Raw genomic sequence first — 16,653 nt, forward strand, 5'->3', positions numbered from 1 at the left:
CCCCCCACCAGTACGCCTATCTTTTCTGCCCTTTAGTTATACTGTGCCTGCTGCTCTATGTCCAGGTATTTTAGTTGTATTTATGGGGAAGAACAGGAAAATATTTGAAAATGTTCATAATGAAACTGTAAAAGTCTTCAAATAAAAAAGTGAGAAAAATTCTGATGTTAAGAAATAATTGGAACAGAATCTGAGACAAATCCTTAAGAGAATAGTATGAAATTGATGCAGAGCATAGCTCAGCTATACATGTGAAGAAAATGCAAGAATGACATTATCTTGAAACCAATTTTTTTTCTGCTGAGTTAAAGAGTTACAGTAAACTTAAAGCTCACCAAGCACACTGCAGGAGGATCTGAAAACATTTTTTTTTAATATTTTTATTTATTTATTTATTTGAGAGCGACAGACAGAGAGAGAAAGACAGGTAGAGGGAGAGAGAGAGAATGGGCGCGCCAGGGCTTCCAGCCACTGCAACCGAACTCCAGATGCGTGCGCCCCCTTGTGCATCTGGCTAACGTGGGACCTGGGGAACCGAGCCTCGAACCGGGGTCCTTAGGCTTCACAGGCAAGCGCTTAACCGCTAAGCCATCTCTCCAGCCCCTGAAAACATTTTAAGGGCAGGTTATCTCAGAACATGGAGAATTTGTTAGTACCTTTGGCTCATGTAAGCTGGAATTTCTGGAGTCCCTCAGTAGAACTTCTGCTAGGCTTCTTTTACATTGGTATTTGAGCACAGCTGCTACAGCCTTGATTTATTCTTACTGGTACCTCCTGAAGAAACTGAGAGTAGTTGTCCTCTCTGAGAGTGGATGGTGAGTAGAAGTGGATGGTGAGAGACGTGAGGCACCTTTCAGGTAACTGGTACAGGAGAATTGTGAAACACACAGTTACAAACTGAGCCAGTGTAGTGGGGTACTTTTTTCAGAATCAGTGACCTGTTAGGTGGTAATGTGGTATGTGCAATAGACCTGTTGCCAGAATTGACCTCCTCTACCTGCTTTCAAATTCTTGAATGTTACAAATATTGGTAAAAGGCTTTTAATTAAAAAAATAAAGTTTAAACACATGGAGAAGTATTGCATTGAATAAACTTATCATTAAGGGTCTATCAGAGCTATTCTTTAGAGTTTTTTGTTTGTTTATTTGTTTGTTTTAAATATTTATTTATTTATTTGAGACACAGAGAGAAAGAGAGAAAAAGAAAGAAAGAATGGGTATGCCAGGGCCTCGAGCCACTGCAAACGAACTCCAGATGCATGCACTACCACCTTGTGCATCTGGCTTACGTGGGTCTTGGGGAATCAGACCTGGACCCTTTGGCTTTGCAGGCAAGCTCTTTAACCATAAGCCATTCCTCCAGCCCAGGAATAACTTTTTGAAAAACAGTTAGCAAATTATACAAATGAGATGCATATGCAATACTTCAGAAGACATGAGTTTTCATCACCTCAAATTTACATACAAGCAAGAGAAGTAGTCTTTAGTAATAGTATGTTCATCAAGAAAAAAATATATATACAACTACTAACTATGCATATACATATAGGGAAAAATGTATAGTCATGCAAAACTTTAAAAATTGGCATCTTCTCATTTGTTACATTTTGTTGTTGTTGTTGTTTTGTTTTTTGTTTTTTGATGGAGGGTCTCACTGTGGCCCAGGCTTACCTGGAATTCACTGTATAGTCTCAGGGTGGCCTTGAACTCATGGTGATCCTTTCACCTCTGCCTCCCAAGTGCTGGGATTAAAGGCATGCACCACCATGCCCAGCTCTGATACTTGGAAAACATGATACCTGAAAAGTTGAAATGAGTAGGATATGAGTAGGATATTAAAGAAGAAAGCTCTAGGGACTAAAGATGTGGCTCAGCAGTAGAGTGCCTGGGGGCATAAAAAAAGTAATAGAAGGAAATATGATCAAAATAATTATGTACATGTTAGAAAATTGTCAATAAAAATACATATTTCGAAATTTTTAAAAGGTAACTAAAACTCAGTTTAATTTGATCAGCTAAATTTAATATAAGAGTGGACCTTTCAAGACACTAACAATATCAAATTTCTTTTAATAAAATTTTTTAAAATACATGGACAGATTACTACATCACTTAGAAATTAATTTCATTTTGACTTTAGGCTAACTTGCAGAACACTGGGGAAATAGCTAGATAAAACAAAGAAAATTAGCAAACTTTATTTTTGGGTACTTCCACCACTAAATAACAATGAAAAACTTTTTTGTGGTTGAAGAATTAGATTGATGATGATGGTGGTTAAAATTAAATGGGATCCTTAATTTTATTTAATTAAAGGGGAATCACACTATTCTGTGTCAAGCACATCTGAAGTGTTGCCGTTTGACAGTCCCTTAAGTTCCTACACAGTCCAAGGTGATGTTTCTCAGAGTAGAAGGGTCTATTTCCAGAAGGAAGCTTCCTGACAGCTCATTGTTTAGATCTAACAAGTGTGCAACACATATACACCTATCTTAGTTCACAAGAGGGGTGACTCAGAGATGCTTAAGATCCAATTTTTCTAGTTCTATTAAAAAAAAAAAAAAGTCAAAATGTCTGGAATTAAATGATTGACTACTTGCCAAAAATCTGTAAAATATTTACACCAGATAGACCAAGATTGATTCTCCAAGCATTCCTGACTCTTTGATCTTTTTTTTTTTAATTTTTTTAAATTTTAATTTATTTGAGAACGACAGACACAGAGAGAAAGACAGATAGAGGGAGAGAGAGAATGGGCGCGCCAGGGCTTCCAGCCTCTGCAAACAAACTCCAGATGCGTGCACCCCCTTGTGCATCTGGCTAACATGGGACCTGGAGAACAGAGCCTCGAACCGGGGTCCTTAGGCTTCACAGGCAAGCGCTTAACCACTAAGCCATCTCTCCAGCCCTCTTTGATCTTTATGACATAGTGGAACGTCAACAATGTATGGAACATATTATTACAGCCCTTTGGAAGATCGTAGACATGACATTGGTAGATTATAAGATCATAAGGTGGAGGGTTGATAGCACTCTGATAAACACACACACACACACACACACACACACACACACAAACATTTTCATTTGTAACATCTGGTTTATTTGGTGTTCGGACAAAATGCTCTGAAGTAAACGTTTTTCCATCAGGGTACTTAGGATGAGGAGGTAATCTGGAATCAAGGTAGCTACAGAACACATGCATGATGATAGCAGAATCAGTGGGCAGGTCTGTATCCCACTTGTGTCCTGTGAAGTCTCTACCTCTGTTCCATCTAAATAAAGTCATGCAGCCTCCCTAAGAAAGTTCTTGGATCCTTTCAACCAAGTATGGTATGAGGTCGAGATGCTACACAATTGTATTCAGTGTTGGGATGAGAGGGGCTTTGCCAGGGCAGCTTGTTTCAAGCTAATAATACTAGCCTTCCCTATTTATAGTTCTGGACCACCATTCATCTCATCTGGGTGCTGACAGACTCAATGTGTTGCACATGTGGCACTAATATTGTCTCATTGATTCAATTTCTGAACTTAGCTCTCCATGAATCCATATGATCAAGAAGTTGTCTATTCATAGTCACTCTTGCCCAAACCTCTTCTGCAGCTTGTTTAGAAGTGAGATTGGTTTCATTCTTATTAGCACATGGGTCCTGAGACCTACAGACCAGCTGATACTAAAACTTCCTTAAAGTCTGTGTGTAATCCCCCACAGAATAGCTGTAGATTCAGAAAGTAGGGCTGCTGGAAGGAGAATAGAGTCTAGACTACCCATCTTAGCTCTGTGCTGCTTCTCTTCTTCACTACTCAGGAAAGTGTCTAAAGTCCGCAGGTCCGTCATGTGGTCTTCTTTGTCAATGGTCAAGTTAGGGACACTGGGTGAAGAACTGTAGTGGGCTCTCAATCTACTGCTCTCTACTGGACCAACAGTGGTTGGATATGGAGGAGAAGAAGAGGGACTAAAGCTCCCTAGCTTATTATAACTGACCGATGAGTAGGTCACTCCAGGGCTGTAAAAAGTAATGCAGTTGAGGGTTGTATCCCATCTCACAGCTAGTGGGAAACTTGGGACTGGCACTAGGTGAACGAGATGGGCTAGAACTCAACACAATGTGCCCCTGAATTGAAGGGGAAGGTGGAAAGGGAGGCTCATTGGGTGGCTGCTAGATCACATGAAGGGGTAGTCTACACAACATTTGTTTTTAGCCCTAAAAGTGTATGCTGTCCAGGGCTAACAACCTGGACTTGTTGGTGCCACAGTATATTTGAAGTATCTCCAAAAATCAAATAAGGCATTAAGACTGAAGAGGGATGCAGGGGTAAGCTCAATATACAAGAGGGGTCAGTATGTCACATTATAATATATACTTCTCAACTTTCCAGTCATGTTAGTATACATCACTCTAGCCTTTTAGGAGACCCCAGGCTAAAACCACTTTCCTAGCTTCTGTTTCTTTTCTCATCTGGATGGTTCTGTCAAGAAGGGAAGGACTAGGACTTGCCTCTCCTTGCATCCTTCTTGCTTCTCTCCCAGGTGCTGCTCTCAGCAGTGGGAATCCTACCTACACTCTCCCTTGGCTGAGCCCAGGGGCAGATCAGCAGGTGCAGAACTCTTATGGTCCACATTCAGGAAGCCAAGAGACAACCCCCATCAACACACTGTGTTCTTCCAGTTTTTGGGTTTCTTAATCATTGGTTAACCTCCTTACTAACATAGCTTTGGAGAATAAATCTATCCATTCCCATGGCTTTAAAGGTCGGAAGAACTCTGTGTCACCCCTTGATTGTGCATTCTCATAGATCAAGCCTGTGTAAGCCCAGGTCAGACCCGTGTGAACCTGATTTCTTTTTTTGCTTATGTGTGTGTGGAATGCTGTGGTATATATGGGGGGTGTGTGTGTGTGTGTGTGTGCATGTGCACGCTTACCTGAGGCACCTGGTTTCCTGCTGTATCACTTTTTGATCTTTCTTACTTGAACTGGAGTTTCTTACCGATCCCCGAGCTTGCTACTTTTTCATGAGCTACAGTAACCCTCAGGTCTCTGCTCTGCTATGGGACGAGGGTTACAGACGCACATGGCCACACCCACCTAATTATGTGGGTCCTGGAGATTAAAATAAAGCTGTCTCTCAGGCATCTTCAGACTTTCATGCTTACATAGGAAGTGCTCTTTTTCACTGAGCCATCTCTCCAACCCAGGTTTTGCCATCATTTTGAGTCTTAGTTTCCTTCTGTAGAATGGGAATGACCATGCCTTTCTCATGTAGCACTTGGGATTAACAACAAATTGTGTAATAGGGGTGGGCTGTCAGCAAACCCTACATACTTATTTGAGAGGCTTTTATCCCCCTGTGAGCTGGAGACAAGGGACCCAGGCCAGGAAACTCCCACCCCTGACTATCACTCCATCATCCCACTGCAGGGTGGAACCTGGCACATTTGCCTATAGGAGGAAGTCAGACGATCTCTAAGAGGGGCTATGGGAGGGGTGTCAGTAGTCAGGTGAAAGGGTAAGGCAGGGAAGCAGAAAGAAAAAGCAGACGGTGGGGCAGCTTTACAAGAGCAGCAGAGCTGGGGCCTCATCTCTCACATCCTGCTCAAGAGGGGCCAGAGCAGGTCAGGCTATCCTTATGGTTTCTGTGGGCTTTCAGCTCACTTGGGCAGGTGCTGTCATCTATATCTTTCACAGCTCTAACTTTGTATCTAGAATTGTGCCAGCTGTGTAATCAGCACTCAAGAAACAGCATGGCATGAGTGGCACATCCATTGATTTTAATGTTAGTCGGGGTGCCCAGGCTTGTCCTCTGAAGAATGCAAACTCTGTAGTCACCTTGGAGCCCCAGATGACTTGGCAACAGACACAAAATGCCTTGGCTGGTGATTAAGTCCCTCTCTGAACTTTTGTTTTAGGATTAAATTGCCCCTCACAGTGGATGAGATCGCCAGCTTTGGGGAAGGCAGCAGGGAGCTGTTTGTGAGGTCCGGCACCTACAGCCTGATCCCTATTACTGTGGCCGAGCCAGGCCTCACCGTCAGCTGGGTATTCTCCTCTGACCCCAAGAGCATCTCCTTCAGTGTGGTCTTCCAGGAGACAAAGGACTCACCACTCGACCAGTGCAAGGTAGGGCAGACTTCATACTAGGTTCCTTATACATACTCTAGGGTGCCTTGACAAACCCTTCCCAGAGCATGGCTGTGACCCTCTGTCCCCTTCCCAGCAGGCCTCATATGGAATATTCTGGGCCATAACATCAGAGCAAGCAAAGCAGCTAGGGCATGTTCAGCTTGCAGAAGACATGACCCAGAAGCTCAGGAGAACTGTCTTCATGTGTCTGAAGGTTCAATGTGACCTTGGGATAGATCAGTAGCTGAAACTCAGAGGAAGGATTATAAATAGAGAGGTAGGATTCTGTTTAAGAATGACTTTTTCATTCTTAAACACATTAGGAGGTGTGGCCACCACTTCTGATTATTACCTTTGGGCATTGCATATGTCCTCTGCAAGGAGAGCGGTCTGTGGGACATTCAGGGCCTAGAATATCGATAGTGCCAGGATCATGGATCTCAGTGACTGCATGCTAGAAACACAGGCAGCCTTTAAATCCAGTTCCTGAGGCCTCAGCCCCCAGAGACTTAAGTTTATATCTCTGGGTGGGATGCAAGTAACCCTCAGTGACTTTAGAGAGCAGCCAAGTAGTGGGTTAAGGAACTCTGATGCTGGGCAGAGGAACCAGTCTGGGACACAGGACTGTCAGCTCAGCATGAAAGGACAGCACAAGACTTTGCTGCAACCTCAGAGTCACCAGGTCTACCAAGCACCCAGCACTGCACTCATCCAGACCAAGCACTGGAAGAGTAAGAGAAGCAGGCAGGGCCCAGAATTAGCCCTTCCACCTTCCCACCTAAAACTGAGCCATAGGCCTCTGCCTTACTCAGTCATATCCCAGTAAGTTCTCATGACACAGGGAATATGGGGACCTGGTGAAACTGCCTTACCTGTACTTCCAGAAGGTCTTCCTGGGGTGGCAACTACCCACTGTCTCATTGAATTTCTCCACAATGAACACAAGGGAGCAGAAAAAACCCATATGCTTATCTTCACCTGCCTCAGGAGGGGCAGCTAGTATCTCTGAGTTCCCCTGAAGTCATAAGCCTGGAGTTATAGTTACCTTCTCATTGCTGGGAGGAAACACCCAACCAAAATCAGCCTATGGGAGCAAAAAATTATTTTGGCTTAGAATCTCAAGAAAAAGTTCCATGATGACAAGGCAAAGACAGTAGAGCAGAGGCTGGCCATCACCTCCTTGCCACAGCAGCTGGCAAACAACAACAGAGAGTGAGCCAAACTCTAGCAAGGGGCAACTGGTTGTAGCACCCCTAAGGCTGCCCTTAACCATATACATCCTCTAGCAAGGTTCTGCCTCCCAAATTGCTATCAGCTGGGAACCAAGCATTCAAAACATGTGAGTTTATGGAGGACAACTAATGCAAACCACATTACCTGAACAGCCTATTTCCAGGTCTATGTTCTTAACCCCTATCCCAGGGACTTCCCATGTATTCCTGACCAGCCTGAGAAACAGGGTCCCATGCAGGTCTCACCACAGCAAAGGTGCAGCTGCAGTCACCATGCTGCTACTTGTCATCTATAGATAGCCACACATGGAAGTTCTGCTATGCCCCAGCCTCTGCAGGAGACAGAGAAAACACAAGACCCATACAGGTATAATCAGAGACCCAAGAAAATGGACGCTTTTGACCCCAGGTGGCCAATTCTAAGTGGGTATTGGAAGATACTTTGATTGCCCCTTGAAGGAGGTCATTAGCCAGAAAAGCAGACTTCGATGCTAACAGCAAAAGCCACATTGGAAGACACCTGGAGCAGCAGTTGAGGCAAGATGAGAGTCAGAGGAGCGTGCAGGCAAATGACCACAGACAGCAGCAGCCACAGCTCACATGAAGGTGAGAGTCAGAGGAGCATGCAGACAAATGAGCACAGAGAAGGGCAGCCCCGGCTCACGTGAAGGTGAGAGTCAGAGGAGCGTGCAGACAAATGAGCACAGAGAAGGGCTGCCCTGGCTCACGTGAAGGCAAGAGTCAGAGGAGCGTGCAGACAAATGAGCACAGAGAAGGGCAGCCCTGGCTCACGTGAAGGAGAGAGTCAGAGGAGCGTGCAGACAAATGAGCACAGAGAAGGGCAGCCCCGGCTCACGTGAAGGCGAGAGTCAGAGGAGCGTGCAGGCAGATGAGCACAGAGAAGGGCAGCCCCGGCTCACGTGAAGATGAGCTTCAGAGGAGCGTGCAGGCAAATGAGCACAGAGAAGGGCAGCCCTGGCTCATGTGAAGGCGAGAGTCAGAGGAGCGTGCAGACACATGAGCACAGAGAAGGGCAGCCCCGGCTCACGTGAAGGTGAGAGTCAGAGGAGCGTGCAGGCAGATGAGCACAGAGAAGGGCAGCCCCGGCTCACGTGGCAGCTGTCATGCATCCCGCCCTAGACCACCCATGCTCCTGGGGAAATCCTCATGGCCTTAACCTATACTAGAACCTGGGACTGATCCTTGATGACAGGAACAGTACAGCCAGGCCTGGAGCTTCCCATGTTAGGTTGCTGACCTGGAGCCTGGGGGCAGGGCAGAACAGTTCCAAGTTTTCCTGGTTGAGTTTACCTCCTCTGAGAAGGACCTGATCAAGCCATAATACATGCCATAAAATTCTCATTTAAAACATAAGTCGGTGGTTTGAGTACATTCACTTATTGCTACTGCCTAATTGCACCCTCAAAATAAACTATATACATTAGCAGTCACTTCCTAACCTACCGTGCATCTGCTTTGTGGATTTGTTGAGTGGGCCTGTTCATGTGAATGAAATCAAAATCATACACCCTGTGGCCCTTTTTGATTGGCTTCTTTTAAGTAACAACAAGCTTTATGCCAGTGACTGGGTCTCTGGAGCCATGAAGAGAGCAGTAAAACAACCTGGACTGTTTTCTGACACATCACATAAGCCAGACCAAGGTTCTGGGGTTGGTAGGAGGCACCCCAGAGGTAACATAGTGCTTAGACCAAGGCTACATGGAGTTACACACTATAGCAAAGACAGTTATTGCTTTATACATGTTAAATCCATTACACATTAGATTTTGAATTAATTTTTGGTTGTTATGCATTCAGAAACCTTTTACTATTGTCAACATGTTTGCAACTCTCACATTCAGCTACATAATTCAATGTGGGGTTTTGGTTATTGACAATATGATTGTTGGTAGGTCAGGTTTGCATCTGATTCTGTGTTTGTCTCCATTTGTCCCATCTGTGTTCTGTTCCCTTGTGTTTTGAAAGTATCAGGAAGGGCAGTTGACCTCACCCCGTTCCTCTTGTCAGGGCCCACTGTCCTTCATGCTGCTGCCCAGTGTCCTATAATGTGTTCTTTCACAAGTGTTTTCTGATTTTGATCATCTTTGAGGAACATAAATCTTGGCAGTTCTTCTAGGACTTTAGCATGCTGACTACTACTTCCCTCCCCCACCCTCAGGAACTGGGAATGGAACCCCAGGTCATTCTCTTATGGCATTCTCACCCCAGTGTCACTGAGTATTCGCTTTGTCATCTCCCTGAGCCCCATGTAGGACTTCACATTTGGACTTTGGGCCAATATGTAGGGCTTTCAGGAACTGTATTCTGTATTGAGAAGAACTTTGAGTTGGAAAGCAATTCATCTTTGTAACTACTTGGGATTTAGTTATTTACACACGTTAAAAAATTATTAATAGGAAAAGCAAAAAGTGAATATAATAAAGATTACATTTCTGAAAAAGGAGCAAAATTTAATTTTGTAAAGAATAGAAATGAAGCCAGGCATAGTGGCTCATACCTGTAATCCCAGCAATTGGGAAGCTGAGACAGGAGGAGACTTACTATGTGTTCAAGACTAATCTGGACTATGTAACAAGTTTGAGACTAGTCTGAGCAAAAGTGAGACTCTCTCTCAAGAAAAAGGGCGGGGTAGAGTAAAAAGAATAAAAATGGAAGCCAGGTGTGGTGGTACACACCTTTAATCCTAGCACTCAAAAGGCTGAGGTGGGAGGATCACTGTGAGTTCAAGGTAAACCTTGGATTACAGAGTGAGTTTTAGGTCAGCCTGGACCTACAGTAAGACCCTACCACAAAATAAATAAATAAACAAACAAACAGAAAAAAATTAAAATGGTCGCTTTTGGGCCCATCTGCCATATTAGGAGTTTGAAGTGGTGGATATAGCACCATGGTGGCTCTAGTTTATGTGAAAATTATGTATAGATATGTTTCTAAGTGGGAAGCTTGGGAAGACTTTACCAGACAAAGCCCTCTAAGTGCAAGAAAGGAAAGGAGGGACAGAGAAAGTGAAGAAAGAAAGCATAGGGTTAGGCTTAGGAAGATGAAAGGTCCTGGGCACACAGAGCACTCAGGGCGCGTCCAGGAGAAGGGCCTGCGGCAGCACCGTGCAAGAAGCTGGGCCATTGGGCCTCAAGGAGAGCGGGCCCAGCACTTTGTAAAGAGCCTAAAAGGTTGGTGTCTAGAAGGAGAATTTGTCCTGTCCTGGGAGAGCCAAGGACAGCACTAGGAGCAAAGGAGACAGCTGGCCAGATGGATGTCACCTAGAATTAGTCCCTGCTTCCCAAAGTTGGCAAAGGGGCTACCTCTCCAGTGGTTAAAGTGACCTAACACTGGTGTGGTCAAGGAGGCTGGGGACCAGTCTATAACTCTCCCTACTATGAGTACTGTGGATGAACCCATTCCTGCTGGAGGTAGATTCCAGCCCAAATTCTGTGCAGCTGTGACTCAGACAGTACTAGGTTGCCCATGGACGCCTAGGCCCTCAGCCCTGATACTATCTCATTGCTTCCCTCCCAGGTCCTTATTCCCACTACCCGGTGCAACTCGCACAAGGAGAACATTCGAGGCCAGTTGAAGGTCCGTACCCCTGGCATCTACATGCTCATCTTTGACAACACCTTTTCCAGGTAGGCATCTCGGCTAGGCATCCAGGTGTACCCACTTGTCATCATACCTCACCTCACCTGCTCTCTGGCAGAGGATCCAGATTCAGTTGTCAGTGGTTTGGCATGAGCGGTTCTGTGTTTTAGACCCCTCTGCTTTGTTCTAGTACTTGTTACAAGTTTTATAAAACAGGGCAGCACTTCCAGCCACTCATTTGAGCCTGGCATTCTCCCTTGGTCCTAGGCACTGCCTCGTGTCTGAGAACCAGAGGGCAGAGAAGTGACACTCCAAGCCACACAGGTAATGGGGGAGCCAGGTCTGACCTAGGAAGCCTGGTTCCATGCCTGACTCATCACAGCTGTGTGTGCCTCTCTCTGAGATTGATTTCTAGTGTGAGGCCATAGAAGGAGCCCAGAAAATCCAGGGGAAAGGCTTAGGAAGCACATGAGTGAAAAAGGAAGATAGAAGTAGAAAAAGGAGGACAAAATTTGTGATAAACAAGACTAGACAAAACCCTCAGGCCACCTGGAGTAGAGCCAGCTGAAGATACTAGAGGATCCGTAAGTGGTCAGGTTGGAAGTATAGAGAAGAAGATCCAGTTGTGGGGTGGTCAGGTTGAGAACGTAGAGAAGAGGAACCAGTTGGGTAGTGGTCAGGTTGGAACATAGAGAAGTACCGACGAGACCAGGGACAGGAACAGGACAGAGGACCATAACAAAAAGCATCTGCCTTGAACGCAAGGTAAAGAACCTGTCCCCTTGTAGGCCTTCTGACAGAGAACCCCTTCACGGGGTCTTCTATTGTCCCCTCACTTCCTCACAGGCACTTAGCTTTTAGCAGAGTAACTTGACAGAATACTCTAGGGAAAAGCTGTGGCCCGACCTGAACTCCCTGGGCTATGGCTAAGAGTCTATCAGCAGAGAGGCTGCAGGTCACTTTTCCACTTGCCTTAGTGCTGTTCTTGGGAAATGAACTCCTCACCTCTCACCTGAGTCAAAAGGACTTCAGAACATGCTCACATGTTCAGAGAGCTGTGTTTAGAGCCCCTACCTGGTACACAGCAGGAGAGGCTGTGGTTAGGAGAGTGGGTCGGCTCTGTTCTTCCCACTGTGGCCCAGTTTCCTTTGTGCCTCACTGTGGATCCTGGGAGAGGTGAGGAAAGCTGCACACAGCCTGTGGTGGGCTCCCAGAATTGCTGGAGTAGCACAGCACTCAGAATGAGCCCTATACATGGCCTATGGAGGTCACCTCAGGGGTCCTACACAAGAGTTTCAAATCATAGATGTCAAAACTGGCTTGGGTGTCATGGGGTGTAAAGTCCATTCTGGACTCTGCTGTGTGCCTTCTCCCAGCACCTGGTCAACTTGTTCCCCACGTAGTCTACTGCTTGTGCCTCAGAGCAGCCAGGCAATCCGAAGCAGGGACTCACAGCCTTACTTCTTCACTCAATCTATAGGGAGAAAACCTTGCTAGACAGGGAGGAAATGGGTCTAGAGAACTCAGGCTCCATGTGGTACCTACAGGACTTCAGCTCATGCAGTGACACAAGGTCCCAAAAGCAGTGCCACCCTCATGTTAACTGCTGTAAGAGTGATGCCTTCCTCTCTATTTCTGTTTTCTCAGGTTTATCTCCAAAAGAGTATTTTACCATCTGACAGTTGACCGACCTGTGATCTATGATGGAAGCGATTTCCCATAGCCTCCGGTGCCTGGACTTTGATAACTTTACTTCATCCTCAGGAAACACTACTCGCATTAAATACACACACACATTTTCAAAGAAAAAAATCAAAGGCAACTGTGCTTCAGCTTTTCAGCTGTGGCTCAGGCTGCTAGTGGACGTTGCTTTTGGACACACTGTGCTTGATGCCACATACTCATCACTTAGTCCCCAGGGCTTCTAAGTATTCAAATGATATTTCCATTGATGTCAGAAGCCTGGCTTTCCTCTACCCAAAGGGTTACTCTCCATAGATTTAAACCCTAGGGATATCATCAGCCTCTCCTGAGACCACAGTTGGGGACAGCTTCCTGTGGAGTTTCCCAGGCCAGTGGTGGTCTTGATGCTTGCTCTAGTCACTCTGGGAGACCTTAAGCAGCCCTAGAAAAAGGAGGCCACAGGGCCATCATAGAAATACAGGGGTACCTCTATGATCCCCCAGCCTCGTTTATCCCCCTGTCCTTTACTGTCCCCATAAGTAGGGGCTGCTCCTCCACCCAGCAGTTCACAAGAAGCCCAAGCTGCAAGGATTTGGTCCCTGCAACCTTAAGCACAACTTCCAGCTCAGCCAAGACCCTTAGTAGCTCTAAACATCTAAGAGGGAACCTGATACAATCTAGGAAGCAGCACCAGCACACTGATAGCTCCCTATTATGTGAGTGGACAGCTGGAGCCAGGTTCTGGCTAAGTCCCCTACAGCAAAACTATGCATTGGCCTCAGGACTCGTACCTCAGCTCTAGTCCTGTTTACAGATCCCAGAGCTGTTTCTTCTTTACACAGGTGTTTACTAGTGAGCAGAACCAGGGTAAAAACTACATTCAAAACCTGGCACCTTCCTAGCAAAAGTCTTTGGTAGCTTAAGAATCAAAATAAAAAGAGATAGGCATAAATTTATTTTTGGTCCCCACCTCACCAGCATCTCCATTTGCCCACTTCCTGCTATTCATCTTAAAACTGACAATCTGGAGGTGAATGAATCCTGTTTTCCTTGACAAGAGATAACTGCTTGTTCTCTGTGGTCCCTTTCTTTTCCCACCACAGAGAACAGTTCCATGTGAGGCCAGCATGTATAGTGGAATCCCAAGCAATTCCTCAGGCAAGCAGAGCACTGAAGGAAGCATGTCCCTGCAGGTGCCCATGTGGTCTGAACTCATCTGCCTTCTTACAATAGCAGTCTGAGGTCTTGTTCACCAGGAGAAAGAGGTTGCCACAAGAGCACCCAGAACCAGCTTGAATCTCATTTTCACTGCTTGGCTTTCCCAGGATGTGTTGGAGAGTAGCCATACTTGTAGCCTTCTGCTGGCACTGTCACCACCATCTGCTACAAGAGCCACCCTTTACTGCGTAACTGATATCTTTAGAGGCCTGTGTACTGTATTGTGTGTTCACTGTGTTCCAGTTTCGTATGCACTACATACATAGAGAACATTCAGTGTGAATTTTACACATAACCCTATTCTTATTTTAAATAGTTGCCAACTTTACTGAAGTTTGGTCTTTGGGGCAATTTTTAAAAATGCAAATGACAATTGAAGAATCATTGCAGAAGGTGGTAGCCCAACTTGCCTAATTATACTACAAATCACAATTACACTTGGCATACCAGATCACTGTTAAATGGCTCAGCTTCCTCAGTAATGTTCACTTTTTCATACTGATGCTAGCTGCCTGTTCACCAATGCCACTAAGCTACTTCACCCAAGAAAGACAGCAGCCTTCATGTTTGGGACAAAGTGGCCCTCTGTTCTAGGGGCTCTCAGAGCACTGCTTACTGACAGATGTACCCCGTGCTCCCAACTAGACTGGACCAAGAGCTGACAAATTCTCAAGCAAAATCTGGAGCTGAAAAACACTTTGGGATGTAGAAAAGAGAGCCATGTGATAAAACTCAGAGAGCTGGCATTTCTGATGGTGTTCAATTGTCATGTAGGTGGTGAAGCTCTTCTTGACCTAAATGGAAGGCAATCCTCCTTGAGTAAGAAGTCGGAGGTGGTTAGATGTTCACTGATGGGTTTTGTCAGCTTTGTTTTTAAAGTCAGCCTTGATAATTCTACCTGTGAGAATTCTTTAAATCAGCAAACATTTTTGGCTGTGAGATATAGGGAAATGAAAACAATAGGAGCCATCCAGAGCTCAGAACCAAGAACTGCCATACAAAGATGGGAGATGGCTGTTCATGCTAAGCAAAGCAAACACTACTCTTTGGCACCTGGGCACACTTCTCACTTCACTGTGGTTCTTCCAAGGAAACAGGAAAGAATGAATAATTTCCTCTTCCATCTTAAGCACTTTTTAAATTTCAGGAGAGACTTCTCTGAGGGGTATGTTTTTTGGAACTTTGCGATGTGCATATAATCTAGACATTCTGCCTCTGGTGGCTGCAGTGACCCTGAGCCTCGGTGGGAAGGCTCAGCAGTTGTAGTGCACTTTAACTGACTAACCTTGTTTTTCATTGCCTTAAAGGATTGTAGGTCTAGGAACCTACTTCCTTTTTATCTGCCAAAGAATTACCCAGAAGCACGTCAAACACCAACGCCCCACTTGCATAAAGGAATGAGAGTTTTGGATCCCCAAACATACTTGTTTATATAGCATCTTCTATGCTATTTGGAAATATTTTTAACCTCAGGATTTAAATAAAGCATACACTATGACATTTAGAGTAGTTTTTCTCTCATTACTCTTAACGAGGATAAATCATAAGATGAGTGGTGGAGCAGCTCCAGGGGAAGCAGAGCAGCTCCGGGCCTGTAGGAAGTTGTTAGGAACAGTTGTGGCCTGGTGCATCCTGGTCCTCCCTTTCTGAGGATGGTGTTCAAACTTGCCTCAGCCCATGAATCATTTCAGTGTACCCCTTCTGCCACCTGAGCTCTCATTTGCATGACATCACAGAATATTCAGAAAAAATTGACGGGAGGGATAGCTGAGCAGTTAAGGCATTTGCCTGCAAAGCCAAAGGACCCAGATCGATTCCCCAGGACCCACGTTAGTCAGATGCACAAGGGAGCACATGCATCTGGAGTTTATTTGCAGTGGCTGGAGGCCCTGGAGCACCCATTATCTCTCCCCTCCCCCCCATAAATGAAATATTTTTAAAAACACATAATAATCTGCCAGAATAATTGAGAGAGAAAGCCCAATGAGGAATGTGGCACTGACAGAGAAGGAGAATGACACTGTCACTACAGCATGTGCTATACTTGCCTGGACCCAGAAGGTGAGTGGTCACTCCTGTACTGGTCAAATTGAGTGATAGCTCAATGCCTCAGTCCACATGTAGGCATGACTAAGGGCTCCATCCCTTGAGTGCCCCATGCTTCCAAGAACACATCCCGTCATCCATTTAGCCCTTCCTTCCATCTCCCTGTGTTCCCAGATTTTCTCTTGGCTGCTGCTATGATCACACATTACCTATAACAGGTTTTCTCTCAAGGGCACAGGTCTGTCTCATTTGTCCTTATCACCCCTGCAGTATGGAGCAAGGGATCTGGCACAAAATGGTTCAGGAAACACTGGATCAATGAAGTCCCTCCCTAGGCAGTCCCAGATCCTTGAGTAAATGAAAAGGTCAATCCCACTGGCCACCACTGTCAGGGATGGGCTCCTGAGGATCACTCTGAGACAGAGAAGGGCACAAGGCAGGCAGAGGGGACAGTGGCATGTCCTGGTCTTTTTATTTGGTTTCAGTATGTAGTGAATGAAGGCTGGCTTCAAACAATATTCTACCTACACTTCATGAGTGCTGGGATTATAGATGTGTGCTATCTCTGAGCCCTCTTGTGTTGAAGACATTTTCATATCAAGACTCTTACCTGGGTGAAGTGGGTATATCTGAGTGCCCTAAACAGAAGAGGGATGCTTTGCTAATTCAGCAGTGACTTGGTCACTGAGCTGGCGCTAGAATGAAGTCCAGTAGTCACGTATGCACATCAGGAACTCCTACCTCACTCTACC

At 45.4% G+C, this 16,653-nt stretch overlaps 1 protein-coding gene and 1 pseudogene across 1 annotated transcript in view; one reads left to right on the plus strand and one right to left on the minus strand.

Annotated features, from left to right (window-relative positions):
- Window positions 1-15,355, plus strand: part of Fyco1 (FYVE and coiled-coil domain autophagy adaptor 1) — an 85,145-nt gene extending 69,790 nt beyond the window's left edge. Inside the window, exons 16-18 of the mRNA XM_004662144.2 lie at window positions 5,909-6,119; window positions 10,892-11,001; window positions 12,602-15,355. Coding sequence (XP_004662201.2) covers window positions 5,909-6,119; window positions 10,892-11,001; window positions 12,602-12,677 — 397 coding nt within the window. The 3' untranslated portion in view covers window positions 12,678-15,355. The remainder of the gene's footprint in view (window positions 1-5,908; window positions 6,120-10,891; window positions 11,002-12,601) is intronic.
- On the minus strand, window positions 2,593-4,511 carry LOC105944285 (annotated as a pseudogene).
- Window positions 15,356-16,653: the final 1,298 nt, after the last annotated feature.

Source organism: Jaculus jaculus, chromosome 17 (genome assembly GCF_020740685.1).
Source record: "Jaculus jaculus isolate mJacJac1 chromosome 17, mJacJac1.mat.Y.cur, whole genome shotgun sequence".
Lineage (NCBI taxonomy): Eukaryota > Metazoa > Chordata > Mammalia > Rodentia > Dipodidae > Jaculus > Jaculus jaculus.